The sequence below is a fragment of the Centruroides vittatus genome, unplaced genomic scaffold, assembly GCF_030686945.1.
Source record: "Centruroides vittatus isolate TY-2023 unplaced genomic scaffold, ASM3068694v2 scaffold_861, whole genome shotgun sequence".
Classification (NCBI taxonomy): Eukaryota; Metazoa; Arthropoda; class Arachnida; order Scorpiones; family Buthidae; genus Centruroides; species Centruroides vittatus.
Genome location: NW_027122718.1, coordinates 3,256,134 through 3,284,081, shown reverse-complemented (window position 1 = coordinate 3,284,081; position 27,948 = coordinate 3,256,134). Strand labels below are relative to the sequence as shown.

General features: G+C 28.8%; 1 protein-coding gene across 1 annotated transcript; it reads right to left on the bottom strand.

The window, feature by feature from the left end:
• Positions 1 to 164: 164 nt before the first annotated feature.
• Positions 165 to 27,948, bottom strand: LOC136990012 (glycosyltransferase 8 domain-containing protein 1-like). Its single transcript, XM_067288332.1, has 8 exons — positions 27,826 to 27,948; positions 20,612 to 20,716; positions 18,704 to 18,981; positions 14,929 to 15,016; positions 14,320 to 14,420; positions 9,889 to 10,055; positions 8,393 to 8,493; positions 165 to 1,076 (listed from the first exon to the last, which is right to left on the bottom strand). The coding sequence occupies exons 1-8, from the start codon at positions 27,857 to 27,859 to the stop codon at positions 904 to 906; spliced, it is 1,047 nt and encodes a 348-aa protein (XP_067144433.1). The 5' UTR covers positions 27,860 to 27,948; the 3' UTR covers positions 165 to 903.

The window sequence follows — 27,948 nt, the reverse complement described above, 5'->3', positions numbered from 1 at the left end:
TTGGAAAATGATGCAAACACACCTCTTAAAGTTAATGGTTTCTTCCATTCAAATTAGAATGTTCAAATCTTTAAATTTAGAACAGTGTTTAAATACTTTTTCCAACTTCCTGCATGTTCAAAAACTTTTTCTGGTAGTGTTTTCTGGTAATGTAAGAATTCTTTTTTGGGAAAATGGTTTGGTTTATTCATTTGAAATTGAAGTGATCAACACTTAATAACCCAATGAATAAAATGTATATTTTTGTTTTGAACATTACATTTTTATTTTCCTATAAAGTGAGGTCAAACTAAACAATTTTATTTTCTTATATCATGTTCAAATAATTTTTGCTAGGGGTTATAATTGCAACATTTTAAATGGTGTCTTGAGTACTTTTTGACATGCATGATCTACATTTTAAAGGGTTAATATTAAAGATTACATAATAACAATTATCACTTGGTCCCATTACTTAAAAAAATCAGATAATTAAAATATTAAATTGGCATGACAAAACAGGAACACGAAACAACAGATGATTTTCAAATAATATCTATCTTGATAAATTTTTTTAAAAGATAGAAAACCTATTGCCAGCATTACTGCGTAGAAAATACCTCAAAAAGTTTTTAATTTACAAACATCTTCATATACTTTCCAAAACTATTATTAGATTTTTGAGTAATCTTTTCAATTATATTTTATTTTAATTGCAGAAACAATGCCTCAAACTTAAAAATTTAACATTAATTTATATATTATTTCTGTATAAAATAGTAGCTTTTAAATATAATTCATTGATAATTTCAGAAGTATTAAATTCTGCATAGAGACTAACTTGTTTTGTGCAAAAGCTATTTTCAAAAATTGTGGTAATTTAAATTTATTACTCTCTGGAGTTTATATTGAATACGTTTAACTTCAGGATAATTTTCTGTGTACGTGAAATTTTTCATCTGGATCCTTAATAAAGTATTTATCCCAAAATTCTGTGTAGGTCGTTCTTTTACTCCACGGTTTGAAATGTCCATCCCAGTGTAGTAATTTCGCTTTTTTCAAAAATGCTCTGGAATAACGCGATTTTGTCGACACTCCTATAAATAAAAATTTATTATGGCTACACACTTTTAAATTTACAATTCGTAATTTATATTGATTAATATATAATATATAAAACAAATGTCACATTCTTAAATGATTTTATTATAATTTTTTTATGTAAACTACTTAAATAATAGCAATTAATTTTTAAATAATGCAAATTGAAATATTACTTTATCATTAGTATCCACCGATTCTTTATTAAGTATTCATAAAAATATATAAAAAAATGATTTCGTAGAACAAATACGAATTTGGATTTTGCTTGATATTACTTATTTTTATCAATTATCTACTTAATTATCTATGATCAATGACATAATTAGATAAGCAAAATAAATATTGCATATTATTGATAATATATGAACTTTACTTTCCATTTTTTAAGTAAATAATAAGAAGTGGTGAGTAATTTTTTCATTTAATTAAGATTTATAAAATAATAAATACTGTAATTTCTAATTCGTCTTACTCAGCAAAATTAACAATAAATTACTTAAAATTTCTTGATGTATTTTAAGTCATTCACGTGTTGTCATTCTTAATGTTTAAAATTACATTTCAACAAATCCTGAATATTAAGTGGATCTATACAAATATTTTAAAAATCTTGAAAATTCTATTGAAAACTCTATTGAAAGATTACACAGAAATATGCCATGAAAGTACATATGTCCAAAACTTAAGGACAAACACAATTGTTAATGGTGATAGCCAGAAAAAGTCACCAAACTTGCTATGACATGTGAGTTCAGTATTGCAGTTCACGGTGGACATATTCCATACCGACAGGTTTCTCTGCTTGGGTATTGGTAAGCACTTTCCATCCATCCTCCATCTATATCCAACTGCTGTATGTATCTTTTTTAACAAAGATTTACTTTTATTGCTTTGATTTGTAAAATCCCACAAACTGTTAGATGTCAAGTAATACAGTTCTTGCTCTATTTGTCTGCATTCATATACAGTTCTCTCTATTCATGTACAAATATTGTCCCTCCTTAAGTTTTTTACACCTGTGTATTTTTATAGTTTCTGACAATGTCAGCATTATTATATGCATTCCAACATTTCTTTTCAATATTAGATAATATAGCTTACAGAATTTTTCATACTTCACAGAGTTTTTGTAATAAGTTTTTATAGACTATCAGTTAAAAGAATTCACTTGTACTGATCAACTGTTAGATAATTTTTTGAATGAATTTGATTATGTAAATTAATTAGCCTGGAAGTGAAGATTGAATAGCAGCAAAAATAACATAATTGGAACCCATAAGCATGGTAAGCAAAACATGGGTTCATGTCCCACTCTGGATCAAATCTTTTCTTCCAGAATAGTCTAAATTAATTAATTTATTTCTAATTATTAAATTAAATTTTCTAATTTAAATTAATACAAGCTGATGGCATAACTATCTACCTTCAGTATAAATTATATATCATCATCATCTATAAGCCAAACTCTACATGCCTACAAGATCTCTCTGGTCACTCAAAAAATCCAGTTACAACTGATATATCATCATTATTTTTCCTTTTCAGAAAAACACAACACATGCATTTCAGATCAAAGTGTAATTAATGATCCCTCTTTAGTGTTACTGTATAAAGCATAACATTAGTTATCACAAATGTTTAATAAAATATTTTTTATATACAATTTTTGACTTTTAATAAAAATAAAACCAAGAGAAGGCAATTGTTCCAAATGCTATTACAGTGTATTTTTACTCTAAAATTATATTAATTGGAAGATAAAATTATAGAACATTACAATTTCGCAGGTGTCCTATAGATAAAATATATATAACTAAATTAAATTAAAATTACATACATATTACAAGATATCAAAATATCAAACTCACAGTTTCAATTTTTCTATACTCACAGAATTATTAGCAGTATTATACAATGCACGACAATTAAAACATCTTCATAGTAAACAATATAATGAAAACAGACAAGTACAAAAGTGTAATTAATTAATTTCAAAATTAAGAAAAATAATTAATTTCAAAATTAAGAAAGGTAATTAATTTCAGAAATATGGAATATAATAATTTAAATTATCAACATAAAAAATTGTTAAAAAGAAATCCACATGTGAATAATATATATAGTAAAACACACCTTAATGCCGAGAACTTTAAATTTAATCTTAAAAAACAAACATTTTCGACCTGTTCAATGGGCCATCATCAGGCTAACGACATTCGAATACCATTTCGAACAACCAGTTCAAATTGAAATAAATTACAATAGAATTCACGCGCGATACTAAACTACGTAAACCAAATACTACGCAAAACTACATTAAACAAATATAAATAACCTAGAAAAATACAACAAAATATGCTAATTGTACATGTATACATTGTAAAAAACCTATAGGTCCATAGGCAATCCTTTGCGCCTAGTGAATGTATTCCTATGATTTCTTTCTAATTACAAACTTCCAAGCCGAAGGTAAAATCGTTGCATCTTTGTAATTTAAACATTTTTCGGTTAAGCTGGACTTGTATATTTCACATTTTTCCGTTGTAGCTGCAAGTGTTGGTGAATGCACCGGTGCTATGATCTTGGCTTCTTTCCATTTAACAATGGACCACTCAGTCTGTGCCATTTTTGCTAACGCTGTTGTATATTTACTTTTTGCCACGTCATATTTGTGCTCTTTAAGCCTTTTACTTAGGCTTCTCGTTGTGACCCCGATATATTCCTTGTCTATCCTTAATTGGTCGTTGCTGTACGGTATCATGTACACCCCCGGTTGTTCGCTCTGTTTAATTCTATCCTTGTCGTTTCTCAGTAACTTATATATCGAGGGAGCTCTTTTGTATACAATAGTGCTGTTCTTGTGGCTCGCAATATCTTCCATAACCGAAGATAGACGTTTATTATAAGTGAATTTCGTGATACCGTTTGTACGAGATGTACAAACGGTATCACGACACATCTCGTTTTTTCTTGCTTAGGATCCTTGTAAGCGGCAATTAGACGTTCCACCATTCTTGGACCAAACCTCAACACCTTAGCCATTTGCCTGATTCTATTCAGCTCTTGTATCGTATCCATTATGTTAGAGCAATATTGAAACGCTCTTCTAATTAAAGCTCTAAACGCTGAGAGCTTATAAGCAATAAGATCATTCGATGTTGACGGTATATATATTTTAGATGGAAAGCGGCACTCAGAAGTGAGAAGTGTGCAGGGAAGCGTAAAGAGGGGACTGATATTAAACGCGCGAAGAAATGGCTGACGGACAATAGTTTAATAGTCACCAGGGCAGATAAAAACAAGCATTTGGTAGTAATGAAAAAGCAACGATATGTTGAGGCCCTAGAAGAATACATAAGAAAAACGAAATGCGAAAGGGTAGACCACAACATAGTAGAAAAAATCAACAGAAAGGTAAAATGGTTGGAGAAATCGCCCTTGACATCAATCTTCCCTTTCCTGAAAGGTGCACACGTCACAAGTCCAGGTGTACCCAGGTTGTTTGGTTTCGCGAAGACGCATAAAACCAACAAAAAAATTAGACCTGTTGTGGAGAAGTGTAAAGGCCCCACCTATAAACTGGAAAAGCGAATGCATTCGTATTTATTGGAGTTGATTGGGGATCACCATTTTGTTACAAAGAACCTGATGAATGTGGTAAAGGATCTGCAAGAGTTAGCGTTAATGGATAATGAAGTTGGATTGGTAATGAACTTCGAGAGCATGTATCCATCAATCAAACCATCCTCATGTTTTGATGCACTAATGGAAGTGTTATATGGCTTACATCCGACGGCAGTGGCATACCGTAAGGACCTAGAAATGATGGCAAATCTGGTATGCATTCAATCGTTTTTTGTTTTCGAGGGTAAAGTCTATAAACAGTTAAAAGGAGTCCCGATGGGCAGCCCAATGTCTGGTTTGCTGTGTGAATTGGTTTTAAGAAAAATGGAGCGCATCACACTTATCAACTTCAATGAGGATATAATCTTGTACAAAAGGTATGTTGACGATGTGCTTATTATATGGAAGAACCACGCAAGAATACACCAATTCTTAAATGCAATGAATTCCAATGATCATAGTCTAAAACTAAACTTTGAACAGGTTAGTAGCGACGAATTACATTTTTTGGACATTGGTATTGCGTTTAAGGATGGATCAATAAACACGAAAGTATATATCAAGCCTACACACGACCCGCTATATATACCGTCAACATTGAATGATCCTATTGCTTATAAGCTCTCAGCGTTTAGAGCTTTAATTAGAAGAGCATTTCAATATTGCTCTAACATAATGGATACGATACAAGAGCTGAATAGAATCAGGCAAATGGCTAAGGTGTTGAGGTTTGGTCCAAGAATGGTGGAACGTCTAATTGCCGCTTACAAGGATCCTAAGCAAGAAAAAACGAGATGTGTCGTGATACCGTTTGTACGAGATGTACAAACGGTATCACGAAATTCACTTATAATAAACGTCTATCTTCGGTTATGGAAGATATTGCGAGCCACAAGAACAGCACTATTGTATACAAAAGAGCTCCCTCGATATATAAGTTACTGAGAAACGACAAGGATAGAATTAAACAGAGCGAACAACCGGGGGTGTACATGATACCGTACAGCAACGACCAATTAAGGATAGACAAGGAATATATCGGGGTCACAACGAGAAGCCTAAGTAAAAGGCTTAAAGAGCACAAATATGACGTGGCAAAAAGTAAATATACAACAGCGTTAGCAAAAATGGCACAGACTGAGTGGTCCATTGTTAAATGGAAAGAAGCCAAGATCATAGCACCGGTGCATTCACCAACACTTGCAGCTACAACGGAAAAATGTGAAATATACAAGTCCAGCTTAACCGAAAAATGTTTAAATTACAAAGATGCAACGATTTTACCTTCAACTTGGAAGTTTGTAATTAGAAAGAAATCATAGGAATACATTCACTAGGCGCAAAGGATTGCCTATGGACCTATAGGTTTTTTACAATGTATACATGTACAATTAGCATATTTTGTTGTATTTTTCTAGGTTATTTATATTTGTTTAATGTAGTTTTGCGTAGTATTTGGTTTACGTAGTTTAGTATCGCGCGTGAATTCTATTGTAATTTATTTCAATTTGAACTGGTTGTTCGAAATGGTATTCGAATGTCGTTAGCCTGATGATGGCCCATTGAATGGGTCGAAAATGTTTGTTTTTTAAGATTAAATTTAAAGTTCTCGGCATTAAGGTGTGTTTTACTATATATATTATTCACATGTGGATTTCTTTTTAACAATTTTTTATGTTGATAATTTAAATTATTATATTCCATATTTCTAAAATTAAATACCTTTCTTAATTTTGAAATTAATTAATTACACTTTTGTACTTGTCTGTTTTCATTATATTGTTTACTATGAAGATGTTTTAATTGTCGTGCATTGTATAATACTGCTAATAATTCTGTGAGTATAGAAAAATTGAAACTGTGAGTTTGATATTTTGATATCTTGTAATATGTATGTAATTTTAATTTAATTTAGTTATATATATTTTATCTATAGGACACCTGCGAAATTGTAATGTTCTATAATTTTATCTTCCAATTAATATAATTTTAGAGTAAAAATACACTGTAATAGCATTTGGAACAATTGCCTTCTCTTGGTTTTATTTTTATTAAAAGTCAAAAATTGTATATAAAAAATATTTTATTAAACATTTGTGATAACTAATGTTATGCTTTATACAGTAACACTAAAGAGGGATCATTAATTACACTTTGATCTGAAATGCATGTGTCATGTTTTTCTGAAAAGGAAAAATAATGATGATATATCAGTTGTAACTGGATTTTTTGAGTGACCAGAGAGACCTTGTAGGCATGTAGAATTTGGCTTATAGAGGATATTACACATCAGTATAATCAATTAGCCAGGTTCTATCCCAATAATTAATCTGGCTTTATCATTTGTATAATTTGGATATAGTTTACTATATATATTAAATACACTTAAACTATTAACAAATAATTTTTAGTTAAATTTTATAGGACTGTTCTAAAAATGCATTTCTGTATATAAAAAAGTTGACTATAAAATTTTTTGCAGTTCTTTATCTCTGAATATTAAGAGAATTTTTTTGACTGATGCTCTTATTAATATACTCTATACTAGTCTCTCTCAAACCAGGTTCTGGAGAATCTACAGATTCTTTGAAGGGATATGAGAGATTCTGTAAGAGAAAAAACTTATTGGCAATTCTAAATTTGTATGCAAGTCATTTGACATTGATCATTTTGCCACTGATAACATGTAGACAATCAATCACTGCTTCACTCTAGAAGCTTTGTAAAAAATTGCCATTTTCATTCTATTTTTATTAAGATACCAGAAACTGTAGCTCAGTTTGGTGGGGATGAGACAATAATGTTTCCTGAGTAGATTCTACAAGATTTTTAGGGTTCCATGTGTTAAAACAGATTGAGAAACACTACTTAATCTAAGGATTCCCAAATGCAGCCATTATGGCTATATGTAGCCACCAAAACAATTTTGGGAGTTTCTAATTGCAGTTCATGTTGAATAATAAAATTCTAACAAAGGAATGTATATGCTATTGCAAGATATCAATATTACATTTTCACACAGGTGCAATCATAGATAAATGTTTTCAGAGAACTTCTGCTCTAAAACATTGTATATAAGAAAAGAAAAATTAATACTGATTGCAAAATATAAATTAGATCATTTTTAATATTACATAGAAAATTATGTTTAATATATAAATCACACTTTCCTCTAAAGTCTTGTATGTTTTATTCTTAAATATTAATTATTGTTTTTGTCTCTTTGTCAGTCTAGTCCACTCCATTTTTTCCTCACTTTTAATATCATGACAATTATTATATCATTCATTTGGAAATCAATATTACATTACCTAATTAAATGTTACAACCATGTTTCTAAAACAAAATTAAACTAACTAAACTCTAATGCAGTTCATAATTATAGTAAAGCTAACTAGAAACATCATAAGAACATGTAACTGTCATTATTCATTAACTGCAGTCAAAAGCTTTAGCTTGTAATTTAAATCTTATTATAAAATGAAATGAAGTACTAAAATATCATTAAATTATAGAATAAATTGAAATATTTAAGAAATACCACTATGATTTTGAAAATTAATGACTTATTACTGAAATTAGTACAATTAACTCGATATTTATTACTAAGTTAGTAATAATTATTAATTTTTGACTGTAATTTTTCTTAAGTAATATAATCTAAATGAGAGATTTATTACATTACCTAAATGATGTACATGCCATGATGGATCAAGAGGAGTTGTTTTATTATATAAAGTAACTAACATTGGTGGCAAAGGACCTGGTTCATTAAATATTTTCTCTCTACAAAACAAAAATTATTTAATAATAATAAAATATATTTTAAAATATCAATTTTAATTATATTAAAGCTTATAAAATTAAAGAGTAAAAATTCTCTAAAAAGCAAAATGTTATTAAATTATAAAAAGCTTAGAACTTTCCATTCAGAAATAAAGAAATATTTTCCTTACACATTTTGCAGTAAATTTGAAATTTTACAGAAACTTGTAAATAAGGAGACAGTACTTAAAATGAATAAATAAACAAGTTTTAATATTAAAAAAAAACATAAATGATAGATAATTGATCTGTCCACTTGTTTTTCTTAGTTAGATCTTGATAAATTTATTGTTTCACTTGCAGCGGTAGTTTTAAGAACAATGGTAGAAATAAAGTACTGTATTTTGTCGCAAAAAGAAATTCAACGGCAATTGATATTTTAAAATTTATTGACTCATGCTTTTAAAATTTGGGGAGTTTGGGGGAAAAAAACACAGTACAGTGGTGCCTCATATAACGTACTTAATCTGTTCCAGGTGCACGTCCGTTAAGTGAAACGTCCGTTATACGAAATGCATTTTCCCATAGAAATACATGTTAAAACATCCAATTCGTTCCGCAGCATAAAATAACCGTACCGTATCATAAAAAAATGAACATGGGGTGTATTCTTTTATTCCTCCGCGTAACTCTGTGCGAGCGACATCCGTTTAAAAATTCCTGCAGAACGTGTTCCTAATTTCCGGTGGGAGTGGACACTGTCGAACCACAAAAACGGCCGCTTATAGCAGTAGTTTGAAGTGGAAAGCAACATGGCGTCCTCCATGGCTCAGATAGTTTCGTTTCCGGGTCCATTATGTAGTTTTATGAATGAAAATTTAGAAATTGTGAAAGCGCGAGTTAGCGCACGCGGTGATGTGTCTTTACGAATTTTTTTCGAATGGTAGCCGGCATTCAAATTTTTTTCGTGGCTATTTTGAATGTTCTTTCAACAAATAATCCATTTTATGGTTAAATTTTACAATTGGGACCCTTCTTTTGCCTTTAAAAGCTCATATTTTATAATTATAGATTCCTCCATCACGATACTATCGATAGTGCGGGAGCCGCCATCTTTCTTTCTTTCACCGTTGTTCCTAAATGCCTACAAACAGCAGCGCACTCCCGTAGTAGCGGAGACGCAGAGCGACCGCTATTAAAGAACGCACTCCATGGAGCAGTCACCAATTATGTCGGAAAGTCCGTTGTTCGCAGCCAGTCCGTTGCTCGAGTCACGTAATGGTCAAACAGAAAGTCCGTTGTTCGCAGCGTCCGTTATACGAGGCACCACTGTATATCCAAATCCGTGATATAACAAGGCACTGCTGTATTAATAATTACTTATATAATTCTATTGATTTGAATAAAATTACTTACTTTCCATTTAAATCAATCCAATATTCTAACTGTTCTGTTATCTTTTGACTATTCCAAGCAGTCATATTCAATATATATACTCCAAGACTAAAAACACATGTATTAGGATGAATATTAAGTACTTTTAGATGACTGTTCTGAAGATTTAAATACTTGATATATTTATTCTAAAAATAAAAAAACAAGAAACATTAATAGAAATAGAAATTATTAATTATTATTCTTAAAACTATTTTTATACATATATACAGTAGAGAGTCGTTAATCGGAACGCCAGTAATCGGAATCGCCGGTAATCGGCACAATTTTCAGTCGGACTGTGTCGTGCTGAATCGAACATTTTTGATACTAAATTTACTTCTAAAGTATAATTTTCATGTTTTTATATTCTTCAATATATTTATTTTGTTTGTACAAAATGCAGAAATAATTTTTAACGATACGATAGCCTCGATTATTATTATAAAAATTTTCGTTAGGCTTAAAATCAACGAAAATTCAACACGAAGCGACACGCAACGGAGAAAAATTTGAACATCGGACAGGTTAATATATTTTTTCGTACATAATTGGTAATCGGAACAAATGACTAATCTGAACCACCCCAGTCCCCAATTGATTCCGATTTTCGACTCTCTACTGTATATATATTTTTTAAATTTAACAAAATCAAAGCACTTTTTTTATGAATATGTTGTATAATTCATTAATAAAAACATTTAAATTTAATCTGAAAAGTGGCTTCTTCAAAATTAATGTATTAATATTCAAATATTTAACAAAAAATTTTAGATTTGTAATTAGAAATGCATAAAACCCACTACACAAAATTTAAGTACGTTTACATATTTCTGCATTACATTTTTTGATACAAAATAGTATCTATTTGGTAATTTGAATAAAATTATTTCTTTACCATTCATTAATAATTGTACAATTTTTAAAATAAAGTCCTAATTATTAATCTTTAGCTTATTTAAAAACATACAGTATAAAATAATTTGTGTTTCATTATTATTATTATAAAGTTAATTATACCAGATATTTGATTATATTCTGTTTTATAACATGTAATTACTATCTGTCTTATGTTATTTCGTTATTTATGTGACTTTTAAAATCATTTATTATGCTTATGCACAATAAAACAAAACTTCATATGATTCATATTTATTTATTTAAAATTTTTATTTGTTATATAACATGTTAGTTATCTAATCATTCTTCAATTCTGTTAGTTTGGATGAAGAGGAAATTTTTAAAAATTTAAATTATTATAATATACATTTATAAATAAAATTTGATGTCTTTGAGAAATTTTATCCTTTTTATTAATTACAAAGAAAACTGAAATATGAAAGTTATGTTTAAATGAAATCAATAACTTTCTGAAAATGAAAATGTAAAGTATGACTGATAATATTTATGGAAATATCTTAATATAATTTTCGATAGTATAAAATATGTGATATTAACAGCCACTTCAATGTACACACATTTATAGAATCTAGTAGCAGTTATTTGTTTTTTTTTTTAAATTTTTCTGATTAGACTGCCATGTAATTATTAAAAGTAAATTTATGTAGTTGTAATTTTCTATAATATTTTTCTTATGTAAGCACAAAATTGTATAATGTAATCAGCATATTCCTGCCAAATCTGAACATATTGGAAGTGTAGTAATTTAAAAATTTTTCACTTAATTTTTGAAATCTGGCTATTTATTTTATAAACTTAATTACTCTCTACATTTTTTTCTTTTTTATGGAACAATGTTTAACTGCAGCATATTCACATTTTTTTTTATTAATATGCTTAAAATTTATTTTTGATTTGACTATGAAGTATGGGAATTATAATAAAAATTTATTTTAACTGTTACAAATTTAACATGACAGATTTAGATTAAACATTATAACAAAAAAATTCTTAAAAGTGAATTTGAATAATACATAAAGTACTTCTTTAAATACAGGGGAGGTGCAAAAGTAGGTATACAGTTGAGAATCTGAAAAATACAAATGTTTGGTGTTCATTATTATTATTTTTATTATCTTTTACTAGTTCATATTCCTTATCTGTGATTTAATTTGTACATAAAAATAAATGTTTGTTCTTCCTATTTTCTCCCTGTATGTTTTTTTCCATAATAACAACTGTATACCAACTTTCACACCCACCTGTATCTACAAAATGAAAATATTTAATGACAAGAATGGAATTAATTGGAACAGAAATCACTAACTTTTAGTTAGTGATTTCTGTTCTCTATAATTTTGTAAAAAAAATGTTTATATTATTTGAATAAAATCTTGAAAATTATAGATATTATAACAAGCAATTATTTATTGTTACATTATCACAATGCCAGACTGCAAATTTTAATCATATTTTAAATTTATTTAATTTAAAATATATGCTCTCCACCTCAAATTAGTAGTGGTTTGCCCCTGTATATCATACTTTTCCTTTAACAATAGAGCTGTGCCAGTCATCTATCTAACACCTTTCAGGAGAAATTTCTGAATTGAAATAACATGACTTCTGGTTTGCATCGGAAGTCTCTATATAGTTAATCGAGGCCTCCTACCCTTAAGCTTTCCATATTTGGTCTCATATTTCATCTATCTAACTCCGTTCTTGAGATTAAGGAAAGACGGATGGATGACAGTGGGACTTTATAGGTCTACAATTTCTTCAAATTGCAGCTCAATTATAAAATCAGTTATATAGAATAGGGATGGCTACCTGTACTTGGTCTCAACTTAACCTATCACTCCAGAGTCTATGAGTCCATTAACACGATCTCCATGAAAACTGGTGGAGTGATGACTCCATCAGTTTTTGTGGAGATTGTGTTAATCAATTTTACAACTACATATGCACGCTGTTCAATTGTTTCATCAATAAATGAGTTTTAGAAATTACAGAACATCATGCATATGCTATTAACACTAAATCTCCATGAAAACCAGAAAAGTGATGTAACAGTAACATCACCACCACCAATGAGAAGGTGTTTATATATTCCAAGATGTAGATTGAGTAGATTGAGACTAAGTATATGTATCTTTGGAAGCATAACATTGGAGACAATATGGTCTCCATGGTTTCACAGTCAACTGTGATTCAAAAATACAAAAAGAAAAATTCCAGAAATAAATGATTTGTAAGTTTTAAATTGTGCACAATTCTGAATTGCAAAATGAAATCTTGTAGTATCTTGCCCAAAATGTGGATCATCCTTTTGCTCAGCATATCAACACTGATTATGCTATCTATCTATTAGTCACTTAGTATCCATCTTGATTATCAAGTTGACTATCACAGTATTTCAGTGCTTATGTTCAAGTAACCTTTATTTGTTATTAGAGAGGTTGTATTTACAAATAATAGAAAATACTGTGCAGTATCTTTTTTGTATTCCCAGCTAATGCTTCATTCCACCCAGCGGGTAAAAATTTCTGGGAAGAATACTGCAGTATGTTGTTATAATTATTACATTTTATTATTAGTTATTGCTGTTAATCTCTTTATGTGCCTAATTTATAAATTAACTATAAACACAATGTATAAAAAAAAAAAAAAACAATATATATAAGGTTTGATATTATACACAGTTTCAGTATCAACTGGAGGTCTTGGAACATATCCCATATAGATAATGGGGCTACTGTATTGAAAATAATTAATATGAATTTAAAAAAAAAACAGTCTACAAAAAAATTGTTTCTTCTTGTTTTTTAATTCACTGTACAATATAACGACCAGACTTCCTGCTAAACATACAGTGAAGGCCTTTACACCTTGTTTTTAAAAAGTTTTTATTGGTTTTTAAAGATTTTATGTTTTTGCTTCCTTTATTGGTCAATTTTTTCTATGTTTTAACCAAAAACTTTTATTTTTACAATTTTACTTGTTCTACCCCATGCTTTTAACAATTAGTTATTCCAGTAGTTATTATTAGTTATATTTTTAGTTTTATCATCATACATAAAAAGGACTGAAGAGGGGCATAAGGCCCAAAATGAATATCCTTTGTAAAATATAGAAAATAAAAACTTTTCCCATTAAGAGGAGTGTTCCTTTGTTTATCACACAAGTTAATAGCAATTTTATGCTAGGTTCCAAGGAACATACTACAATTCATAGTATGTTTGTATGTTTACTTTATTTGCAGTTTTGTGTGTGACAGAATAATTTTTTTTATAATAATCAGTTTCAATAATCAATACATCAGCTTTCCTCAATAGTTTTTTCCCAAAAACTGAACATTTAATGATAATGAAATACATTACATAACTCCAAGAAAGCTACATCAAAGGTCCTCGAAAGCTGCATACAACTCACAAACCATATTATGGCCATTTGATATAAAATAAAGTAAATAAGTTTCTATAATTATTTCTAATATTTTAATTAAATACTCACACCAAGTGAATTGTACTGCTTAGAAATGACATCACATTCATATGAAAAAGCTCCTACATTATCTTCTAAGATTGTGGCATTTGTCAATTCAAAAATATCACCTAAATATAAATTTATTACTTAAATTAGAAAAATAATAAAAATATTTTTAATTAAAATTATGCATATAGGTTACATACACACATTTATATAATTTATAAATTTTGAGATATGTTATACTTTTAAATATTAATAATATAGAAGATAAAATTTTAGTTTAAAAAAAATATATGATGGTCAGATAATAAAGATGTCTGCCTGCATTCCAAACAGCTTAGATCCAAATTTATATCAAATCCTCAAGAACTTTTCATGTAGAATCTAGCATGGATATGTCAGGCTCCATCTTCATCTTTCAGTTAAACCATTATAGTCTGAATGAGTCTGTAATATGGATATGTTAAAAGATCTTACAAGATCTTTTAACATAGGTTTTAAAGGAAAAATTGTAAATTAAAAGAAAAACTTGCTGCGTTACTTTCTGACCTAGTCTTGTACATTTAGTAAATATTCATAAAATTTAAGTTTTTAAAATTTCACATACAGCAATGTATAATAAATAAATCTAACCTTGTACAATGATATCATCATCAAGAAATATCCATCGGCCTTCCAGATCTGGACTGATTTTTGACACAAATATTTTTGCATAACTCAGCTAAATAAAAAAAAAAGGTTTATTTGTTAAATACTCGGTGTAAAAAATACCTTCACTGATAATTTATATGTATAAAATTCATAAAAACCATATCTTTTATTTGAACAAGATATGAGTACAAACTTAAACATATCTTCATCCTTTGCATGAATGCATGCATATATATATATATATATATAACTCAACCCTTGTGTACTATATACAGTACATATATGCATACATGATGGTTGATCGATAAATAAGGTCTCCTACTGCTTTAATTTAATTTAATTTTCTTTGTATGTTCTTCAGAACTTAGCATAAAGTTGCTATTGAGAACAAATCATACAGGAACACTCCTTTTGATGGAAAAAGCAGATTTATTTTCTATAATTTACAATGGATATGCATTTTGGGCTCTATGCCGCTCTTCAGTCCGTATTTTATTATGTATATCAGTAAAACTAACAATAATTATAGTGACAGCTGGAATAACTAATTATTAAAACCATGGGATTAACAAGTAAAATTGCAGAAATAAAATATTTTGGTTAAAATGAGACTTTCTGATAAACATACAGTGAAAACCTTTACACCTTGTTTTTAACCAGTTTTTATTGGTTTTAAGGGTTTTATGCTTTTACTACTTTTATTAGTCAAATTTTTTTAATATGTTTTAACCAAAATATTTTATTTCTACGATTTTACTTGTTAATCCCATGGTTTTAATAATTAGTTATTCCAGCTGCCACTATAATTATTTTTAGTTTTACCGATATACATAATAAAATACAGACTGAAGAGCGGCATAGAACCCAAAATGCATATCCATTGTAAATTATAGAAAATAAATCTACTTTCTCCATCAAAAGGCATGTTCCTGTATGATTTGTTCTCAATAGCAACTTTATGCTAAGTTCCAAAGAACATACAACTAATTGAGAGAACAGCAAGCAATCAAGTATTAATTTTCTTTGCTTATGGAAATGAATAATTGCTTCTAATTTTAATATTTTATTAATTATTTTAAATTAATTAATTTAATTTAACTTTAAATAGAATGCACTTAAACAAAGAAAGTTAAGTTTATTTTTTGTACTTTATTCAAAGCTTTGTATTTATGTTTGTGTGCTAAAACAAACTTTTTTTTAATGCAGTGGCAATGTTACTTCAGGAAGCTGTACTTTTCATTCCTTTTTTTCTTCAAGCATTTATGAGGAAAGCTGATTAAGATAAAAGTGATTTTTACTATTTGGAGGACAAGAAACAACTTTGTAATTGGAACTTTTGATCTATCAGAGTTCTAGAAATAATTTTTCTGACTTTTTCCTAGGATTCCTTGGGATGTGATTATTGAGACCAAAATAAAAGTTAGTCAGTTTATACCATAATAACTGTTAATAACAGTTTATGTCAAAATTTGCATACAACATACAGTACTCAAATTGGATGCACAACTTTCCATGAACACTGTATGACAAGTTTTCAGTCATTCTATATTAATTATAAAACTGATATAAAACATAAACCCAAAATTTTTCTTTTTTATAAATAAATAATAAATGTAACAGATTATAAAATATTAAATACATAAACTGTTTTTAAACCTCTCTTTCACTATTTAGTTTGAATATTAGATTATATGTTTGTGTTTAAATATTTAAATTTAGTTAAAGATTTTCCTCTCTCTTTTTTGTACATAATTTTAACGAAATTATAAATTTATCAATAACTGTGTGATGCACAACATTTTGATTTAAAATATGAAAATTATGATAAACTTGTTACTTGCAGTTAATATGTATGATCAATTCTGGTTTTACATAATTTTGATTTAAAATGGTCTGGAAAAACCCAATTCCCTTTTTATGTGTTTTGTTTTCATCTAATATATTTCAATAAATTTGATTTTTTAAACATTTCCATTTGATTTTAATCCTAAGTAAAATATTTATACTTTCTTTCCTAAAAAAATTGCTCTTTTAAAAAATATTCTTAGAATTTGCATTTAAACCTGTTATATATGCTCAAGCAAATACAGGTATACCTTGGGTTATGTCGTTTTGAGTTAAGTCGTTCTTGATTATACGTCATTTGTCAAATATAATCAAGTTTAAATCATTTTATTTGACTTTACATCTGTTTGCCACAAATATTGAAGTCGTAATATCACTAGAAAAGTGTTAGAAGCACATAAAATCATGTTACTAAACAATAAATAAGAATAAAAGTATATAAAATCATATTAAAATACATACATTTACAGTAAATGTTAATACTGTATATCATAAATCCTAGAGAACGAAATATGAAAACATCTGTGACTCTGTGTTGTCGTCTTATTTAGTGGTCTTTATTGGTAAATTTAACATAAATTAGTTTATTTTCTACTATCACAAAATAATTTTAATAACTATATTTGTTATATAACCTTACAAAATCATTTTATTTTATAATGTCTTAGAGCAAACCCCATTAACAAATAAAGAGTCCGTGATGTACTGTAAACATCGCCAAATTGTGAACGTGTACATTTACAAGTATGTACGTACTGTACATGTATTCGTAAATTTAGATAAATTTTAGTTTTTAATATAGTACAGAAAAAAAAGTAATTTGTTTGTAAGCTTAAAATAGATTCTTATTAACCATATATTATTAAAAATGCATTAATAAATAAAATACAGAACTGGGAATGGTTATTTGTGATTCAGCCTAGTGACAAGTAAATTCAATTTAAATCACCTCTCCTGGAACCAATTACCAATGTAAGGTGAGGTATACCTGTATTAAGATTTGCTTGTTTTTTTTTTTATAATTCATTTCAACATATGTAGTGACATTCAGTTTTTCATTCCAAGTTTATCCCACAGTTGAAACGATCAAAAAAAATTTATTTGAAGTTTGACAATTTGTTTGTATGATTGCATTTCTTCCAATTCTTTCACTGTGGAATCATTTTTGTATGCCATTTGGTGTTAAAAACAATGCTTTAAGCTGCACTCATGCACAACTGCACATTGATTTCTATGAAGTTGCACAGGTACTTTTACTTTTTGTGGCACACAGCTGATAGCAGGACATCTACAAACAATCATAATAATCCAAATAATTTGTATAGTATAGATGAATCTGAGTGAATTCTAAGCAAAAATTCATGTGAACACATCAGATATTTTGTCTGAAAATTTTTTGCTCAGTTGCATTTCAGCATACACAGCTATACAGAAAATTAGTGATTAAAACTTATTTGTGAGATATTCTGATGTTTAACTGAAAAGTCAAATAAAGAATAAAATTAAAATTAAATTTGTGCAATTAATATAAATTTATTAAATGCTGCTGGTAAGTTAATTAAAATGGTTCCTCCTGTGATTTAATTAAGTTAAAATATTTTGTTTAAACACATCCTATTAAATTAATTGGTTGATTGTGTTATTTTTACCGGATTTTACGGTCTGGAACCAATCTTCCATTTTTCATACAGACAGTATCCTTTTTTATAGGGTTATATTTTACACAGATTTTTCAGCCATGTATCCATCATGCAAAAACAAAATTGAATGTAATTTATATTTTAATTTGCAATGCTTCTTGTAATACAATTACAAACATAATTACAAAGTTATATCAATATATATATAAATTAAACACTTCTTATTTTTAAAATATTTAAACACTTCTTACTAAAATATCAAAATAACTCACCAAAGGATTTCTATGATGCATATTTTCCAGATTCTGAACATGAGGTAAAAATAATTTATTTTGAAACACATTAATTTCATACGATATTGATTTTAGTTTACTATGTTCAATCCAAGACAATAAATGATAAGCACTGCTATTATCTGTCACAATATAAAAATGTGTTGGATGATTAGTATTTGAAATAATGCTGTTGATGGCTGTGATTACACCACCCATACGTGAATTTTCTGTCACCATAAATACTTTTATCATATCGGCTGCAGTATATACATTTCCTAGAAAGAAAAAGTTTAATTTTAAAACTTAAAACTTTAATTAGCAGAATCATTGTATAAAAATTAAATAAATTTAAATGATTTTTGATAGCGAAAAATTTATAATCAAATTCTCAACAAATTCAATCTATAAAGTTTATATGGTAAAATTTCGTTTCACGAACTGAATATCTCTTGAAATTTTTATGAGATAAATTGATTCTTTTGAAATTTGTAACTTATAATCACTTATAAATGAAAAAAATTCATGTCGTCAACTTTGACAAAAAATTAAAATTAAATAAACATAGAAATAGGATTATTTTTTAATAATTATCAAAATAATTTAGCATTATTTGGTAGGGATAATGATATTTATTAAAATAATTAAATAACTACAAGTTCAGAAAATATTAAATAAAAAAAAAAAAATCAAGAAAATTTAAATTCTCTTGTACTTGAACTTCAACTCTTTTCCAAATCCTTTACTAATTTTTTAATTAATTAGTAACCCAATAAAATTCAGTAAATTGTTAGCTTGATGAAGCATATATTATATTGAACACCATGCATTTTATATATACAGTTTTTTTTATTTACATGCTATAATCTCTCGAAGAATCTTAAAACAACAAATAATTATTTTAAAGCCGAAAATTCGTTTAATTTATATAAGAATGTTTTAACTTTAATTTCATAAAAAAATTGCTATTAAGATGGTTCAATTTCTAACCAGAATTTTGCAAGTTACTGGAAAATAGTAAGAAATTTTAATTTTTTTTCATTTCTTTCTAAGAGCCTAAATATCTCATCTTGGAATGGTAATCCTGATTGGATTATCATTCAAAGTATAGACAGTGTAAAATGTGGTAATAATGGGTTTTCCAACTACAATATATGGTTATGACATGTCGTTAATTTCTTGTGAAAGAGGTATCAAGCTGGCTGAAATCTTAAGATAAGAGCACAGCTTGGTTACACTACTATCTTTAAGTTTCAAATGTGCAAATGTAATATAAAGTCAGAGGCAAAAAGAGTTGTTGCTTCCAAATAACTAAAGGTGCAGAAGTCAACTGGAAGCAGTGCTAACAATATCCAGGGATTAAGGTGTGTGTTTTAAGCCAATTTCTTGGAATATGGAATTATTATTAATGCCAAACTTCCTCACTAAAAGAAAAAACTTTTAAAACTGGTATTACTTTCTTTTCTAATAATGTGGTCTAATATGAGAAAGTTTCAACTACTATTAAAATTCTAGATCACCATTTTAAAATCTATACAGCTTATCAATTGATTATCATTCATTTGGACTAATAATAAAATTTTTGAAAAGCTAAAAGTTTAAATCTGAAATGCAGCAGTGCATCAACCAGTGGTTCCAAGCTTGGGCAGTCTAAATAATTTTTCACTGCTGGAACGGAACAGCCTTATTGATAAAGCAAGTACCAAAGTATAGGGGACAGTACCTGTAGGATGATGTGCAAATAAATTGGAAGCAGGTAAGATATTTATTAACACTAAGATATGCTAAAATTCTAGTTAGGAGTTGAACAACCTTTGTACTATTATACTGATAAATTTAAATTATTAAATATTCATATTAACTAAAAATACATATATTTAAATTTTGTTTATTAAAAAATAAACTTACGATGAGATCCAGTTTGAAAATGAAAAGATGTCAAAGGAAGCCAAAATAAACTTAAACTGTAGTAAACAGCTAGAATACAGCATAGTGCTAAAAGAACTAATAAAGCTGAAATATAAATTTAAATATTTTACGTAAACAATTTTAAAAGTTTTATGTAACATAATACAAAAATATAATATAATTATAATAAAATACTGTACAGTATATAGCATGCATTCACTTATCAGAAATATGCAAGAGCTGCATTCTCTAACAGAACAGCATTATACATGTAAAGTTTGAATTTATAAAAAGAAATTGTATAAGTAGGCTATGAGTGCCACAATAAGGGTCTAGAAAAGTATCAATTTAGCCACAGTGGATATATAGTTTGTTTCATATACCAGTATTATATACTAATATAAACATTCAGACTCAATAGTTATATATTAAAGTCAAATGACTGCTGAATTATATCAGCCCATATTACTACTATTATTATTAATTAAATGCTAAGTAATTTGGCACTAGATGCAGACATTAGGTGATCTCTTGCTAAATTCAATAATTATTTAAATTTATTAATTTTAATATTTATTATAATTTATTATTTTTTAAAAATAATTTTGTAATTATAAATAAACCAACCAACGCCTAAATACGGGATGTATTATATTTGTAATTATAGTTTAATATAATTTTAAAATGTATTAATTTTATTTAATTATTAATGTATTAATGTATTAATTTATTTAAATTAATAAATTAATTAAAATAAATTTTAATAATTCAGAAGGTTCTGAAAGAAAAGAATCAGCCCAAAGTAGGACTTGAACCTGCAACTTCTGCTTACTGTACTGTACGTTGCCAGTTACGCTACCCAGACCTTCATCCGATCCTCGCTTCCAGAACTTATTAATTTAGATGTAACCATGCTCGATTACTTATGGTGCTGACAACAGAAGACTCAGCCCCTACAGCCTATAACTCCTATCATGACACTAAGCCAGCTATTGTATCTACCTCCGCATGGTACAATATATATATATATATATATATACTAATATAAACATCCAAATTCAATATGTTAAAGCCAAATGATTGCCAAATTATATCAGGCTACATTACTACTACTATTAATTAAATGCTAAGTAACTGCCTGCCTCTAGTGCCAAATTACTTAGTATTAATAGTAGTAGTAATATAGCCTGATATAATTTGGCAATCATTTGGCTTTAGTGTATACTATATGAAACAATAAATTTAAAACCACTGAAACAGCTAATGTTTACTGATTTATGAGAGTTGATCAAAAAATTTGCAGAAAATACATTTTAAAATTGTTGATTTGCAATAGCATTTAACTTGTGTATCTTGTAGAGGTGTCTGAAATGCACATGCAAGATGGTAACCTGTTTTAACATCATGGAGATGCACAATCATTCTACAAGTATATCAATCCAGCTTATCTTGCCTTCCTTGACTGAATTGAGTTGCAATTTTGGTGTAGTTTTACCTGGGAGATTCAGTGGTGTAGTGTCTCATAACTTTCCAATGAGCGCTTTGTGAACAAGTCCCACCTCAGACTACTGTATATAAGTGGTATCAGTGTTTCTGATCTGGGTGCTTCAACCTTGATGATGATGAATATGAAGGGAATCCAAGGGCTTTGATAATTACAGAGAAGATTGATGCTGCAAAGGCCCTGTTTGATGAAGACTGATGGATAGCACGAGAGAGCTAGAATTCAACCTGAACATCTCACATAGGTCAGTCATTACCATCTTACATGAACACCTGCTTATGAGGAAGCCATGTGCACATTGGGTACCTCATCAATTGCAGTCAAACCACATGGAGGACTGTGTGAATTTTTGCAAGTTTACGCTGGAGAAATTTATTGGCAGAAACAGTCACCAATGTAATGACAGGTGATAAAATCTGAATTTATATTATGACCCTGAAGCTAAAAATCAAAGAAAGCAGTGGGTAGCTGAAGGCGAGGATGTCCCCATCAAGTTTCTCTGAGAGGGGTGTTGAAAAAGTCATGGTCACAGTATTTTCTGCCATTGCAGCATCCTTCCATCTTTCGAACGCCGTTTTTTTGTAATTTCGAATTTTGTTCGTTTTTGATATTCGTTAACTGACGAAGGCTGATTAATGCGGCCGAAAACTTTTTTATTCTAATAAAACTTCCTACTGGATACTTAAAAGGTGTAGTACGTTTGTTTTACAGTCCAGTAAACGTTTCTCTTTTATTCGAATTATGGCTTCACCGGCCAAACTTTATAGGAGATTGGTTATTAAACTTTCTAGAGCAAGAACGAAGTTCGAATTCCTTAAGCAGTGCCGTATTAACGGTGTATTCCCGATGTCAATTTTCCGCATCAGACTTCCGTTGGGCTGTGACTCCTTATTACCAAAGCTACAACATCTATGCCTCAGCAAAGCGATTAAGAACGTTAGAAGATCTTATTATTCGATACTACATAGAATCATTTGTCTGGAGGAGGAACTCTACCTAGAAGACCAGAACTTATTAAGGGAGATCAACAGCAGGGTGATCAGTTTGACTTCTGACATTGAAAGGAGGTTAAAATGTGAATACGTGAAGAAACTCAAATGGTTATCCTTCCATCTGTCATCCTGAAACAAAATGCTACAGTAATCAGGGAATAGTCTTCTTCCGTTTGCTTGCAAAAAGTGCTTCAGTCATTCAAAGAAGAATGTCCAAGATCCAAGCCACACAACATCATGATCCATCATGATAATGCTCCCAGACACAGAACTGAAGTAACCCAGTTGTTTTTGAAGTCCTGCAAGGTAATCCAGCTTCCACATCCTGCTTACTTGACAGACCTGGCACCTTGTGACTTTTTCCTCTTCCCATGGATGAAGAGAAATTTGAAGGGAAGTTTGATTCAAAGAAAGAACTGGCAAATGCAATGACAGCAGAGTTACTCAAGTTTCAAAGGTGGATTTGCAATACTTTTCGGACAGGTTTTTAAGAATGAAGAAATGCATTGATTCCAATAAAAAATATTTTGAGAAATAAAGATTTGTATGATTCTGTATACAAAAATGAATGATATCCAACTGTAACAAGTATTTTCCACAATTTTTTTTGATCAAACCATATGTATATCTATTTTAAAATAAAGTCTTGCAAATGTATGTGCAACAGTGACTTAATTTTATTGATTATCATTTTAAAATAATTTATATATTAACTCAAAATATGTATGTATGCATTCATGTTAGGTAAAGGTTCTAAACCATTCAATGTATTTGCACCAAACTTGGCATGAATATTCTTTGACAATGTAGAAAAAATACTGTGGAATCCTCCATTTTCTCTTAGCCTACGCCTGAGCAATTTTTTGTGATTTGCAGTTTCATTATTGTAAATACTCAGGTCAAAAAAAGTGAGCATTTTAGTCACTAAGACCATTGTTATCACTCTTTCCCAACCCAATAATAATCCCTCACTAATCCCCCATCCTGTCAAAAGCCTAAGGAACACAGGGCATACACAGCTAATCTATACTACTATATAAAGAGACAACATATTTTTCGTTTGTGACAACTAACCATAAAAACTACTGAACTAATCGTTACGAAATTTTAACTGTAATCACAAGGCATACTCTGTTGCAATACTACACATTGATCACCCAAAAATAATGAACAATTACTTCAAATTTTCGAAGTTCTCTATGTATATCTCTATGTATATATAAGAGCGGGCAAAGCCGCGACGAGAAATGCTAGTCATTCTATATATGCCTAATCTGTGGATATAAGAAGTATAATACTACAGAGTTTCAAAACTCACTGTACAATAAAAAATTTGTAATGATATTAAAGTTATATATACAGTATTACATAGGACATCTGTAAGTTGCATATCCTGCATTACCACTTTACAGTTGAAGACATTACTGCTTGCTCACAATGTTCTGGTTTTTAGAGTACTTTTTTGAAAGACAGCTGATTGCATAATCTCCTATGAAATCTGGTTTGCTAGGTCTCCTGACCTCACTCGGATTTTGAAATTCTGGGGGGGGACATTTCATTTCTGCATTTGCTTTAGGAGAAAATGCAATATCATATGTAAAACTTCACTTTTATTAAAACTTTAATAAACCTTTTCTACTGCACAATAACTTTTCAGACACCCTGTGTATTCTAGCAATACTTTAGAATCTTTCCATACAACCATTTGATAGAAATTTAGAGATCCGAAGAAATGAACAGAGGTAGGCACTAAAGAAATTCCAACATCTATCAAAGCGTAAACTTATACTTTCTTATATATAGTATCAGGGACACACTGATGGTGTGGTATATCATCTAATTCCTAACTTTTCTAAATGAAATATATATAACCAATTACTTCGAAATATATATAACCAATGAAATATATATAACAAATGAAATATATATAACCAATTGTTTGTAAGTTAGAAAAATATTTCAAATACTTCTTGAACTAGCATGAACATAATGAACTATTCTAATTCCAGCTTAAAGATGAGCAGTGAAAGTCTTTATTCAAGTCAACAGTTAACAATTCAACTGCAGATTACAGATAATCTGCAATTGAATTACAAGCTAAATATATATACAGTAATTGCCAGCATCTGATAAATATAAGAAAATAATTTCAAATAAAACATAAACAATGTAATAGTTTTTCAAACTATTATAAATTTACTATAAACAAACATTATACTTTTCCTCATAACAATTGCATTATGCCAGTCATCCAACTCCATTCTGGAGAAAATTTTTGAATTGAAGTCATATGACTTTAGTCCAGAATGGAAGTTCATTTATGGTTAATCAGGGCTTCCTACCTCTAAGCTTTCTATATCTGGTCTCAACTTTCATCTATCTAACTTTGTTCTTGAAATTAACAAAGGATAGACAGGCAGACAGATACCAATTGAAAATTATATATCTGCAATTTGAAAATTGCAGCCCAATTATGGAACAGATCTATTATCAAGATTTTCCAATTTTGAGATTATGACTGGGGTTGCTAAAGATTTGTGCATTTATTAAATTATATTGTGATAGTGATATTAAATTTTGATATAGTGATATTAAATTTTCACTATAATGATTGAACAGAGTAGCCAGCAATTAGTGTTTATTTGCACTGAATTAAATCTTATTTATCTATTTGTTCTTTTTAATGCTTATGAATTTAGTAATGGAATGAATTATCTGATAGATTCTATAATTGCCAACATAACTTTTAAAATTTTAACATGATCAAAGCCTAATGTAATAATGATTCTAGGATTGTCTAAGAAAACATAGAATCACCCAATGCAAAGCAGCAAAGTCCAAAATATTTTCCAATTTTCCATTTTGCCTAACTCAGAGTAGGCAATATTAGATAACAACATATACAACAACTCAATAGATTTGTAGTACTAAATGATCTGCCAATTTTTTATTGGGCTATATTAAAACTAATAATCAGATACAAAACAATTTAGCTAGAGGTAAACAGTTAAACCTCCATCTCGTGACAAATTTAAATTATTAAATTTATCATAAGATGGTAGTCTACCTCTAACCAAATTCCTTTGTATCTGATTATTAATTAGCCTTAATACAGCCAGTTAAAAAATCTGGCAGGTCATTTGGCAATGTTTGGTTTGCCCAAGGTGTTTTGGATAATATGCAGATTTCTCGTGCAGAGAAATCTTAGTATGTCCGAAATATTTATGGAAAAGTGCAGAACATACAGTACATTAATTCCTACTAGTAGTGAAAAACTTTTTTTCAGATTTCTAACATGTTTCTGTATCATTGTCAAATATCTGACATTTCACTGCTTATTTTTCCATCAGTTCCTCTGCTTGTTGCTCAACCTTACTACTTAACTTTTTATGCTTACATTTTCTGTATTGCTACTGCATTGAGCTTTGACTGCAACATATATAATAAATGTTTGCTTTATTTTAACTTCATACTAATACTATCCAGCCTGTCTCAAACACACAATACACCCTCTTTTTTCTGTTTTTGTATTATTGATTATTAAACAGATTATAGTTTATTAATAGTTGATATTTAGCTGTGTAGGCTTCTACACAAAACCGGAATCCACACATTATAGTAGTCAACGTCAGACCCGTCAACTCTAAAATGTCGAGACGGTTGATATCGTTCCTCAAATAAAGCAGACATATATAATTAATTAAATACGATTTAGTTGGTTGGAACATGAACTGTGTATGATTGGACCTACTGAAGAGGCTTAATGTAAATTAAAGTTTTATTTGCAAGTTGATCTCCTTTTTTACCTTTTTTAACTTTTTTAATTATTTTTTATTCATTGTTAATACAATGTTTTAGAAAAATTTTTTGAAGTTATAAGACATCCATAAGTCAGAGGAGAAAGAAAAATATATTTTTTCATATATTTTACAATTACGTAAGAAGTGAAATAGTCTGACGCCATCTTTTTTATAATTATTTTGGAACAATTTAATTGTTTGATTTGGACATTTTGCTATTAATCCTCCGATCGGGCAACTTAATCCCAGACCTTTTGTACTCCTACACGTACACACGAACGGACGAATCCCGACTCGGCTAACTTAATTAAAAATACCAGAATAAAAGATAGCAAGAGCAAACCAAAATGAGAGAAAACAGCCAACAAGTTATACCATTACATTGACAAGCAGCAAGTGCAAAAAGCTGACAGTTTGCAACTTCCAATGCATTTCACATGTCTAATAAAGCAACCATACGTCACATTTTCTCTATTTTTAGCCAAATACCATCTACATAAATTGGATAATGGTTAAAACCCATTGAATTGGCAGTATATATGTATTATATTTTATATCAGATGTTTGACAATAATATAAAGGAAAAAAACAAATGGAACATTGAACAATTAGTAAAATTTTACACTACTATTATTGTTAAATCTCTAATCTATTTGTATTATTTCTGTGTTAACATTGTGTAATTAACCAATTTCAAAATTTTATTCTTGTATATCATCTTGTATATAAGAAGCTGTTCTGCAAAATATTTAAATGCAATTTAATTAATTATTATTAAAGTATTTTTAGATATAAACATTTCATTTTAGTTAATTAATCATCATAATTTTGCATTACTTAGTATTTTTTTTTTATAATTCTTATTCATAAAATCTTTATTATTATTTTCAATTATAAAAATAAAAAATAATAAATAACCTTTAAATAGTAAGCTGTTTCTAGATCTACTCATTTTTTCCCTCGGTGAATTTACAATAACATAAAAATCCAAGTAAACATTATAAGATTAAATTCCCTCATACAGTTTTTGCACTGCGCCCT

Coding starts and splice junctions, on each gene's coding strand:
- LOC136990012 (XM_067288332.1), bottom strand. CDS start 27,859: ATGAGTAGATCTAGAAACAGCTTACTATTTAAAG. Junction 14,421..14,928: donor TGATGATATCATTGTACAAG/GTTAGATTTATT, acceptor ATTTATATTTAG/GTGATATTTTTGAATTGACA. Junction 10,056..14,319: donor AGCAGTACAATTCACTTGGT/GTGAGTATTTAA, acceptor TTTTATTTTTAG/AATAAATATATCAAGTATTT.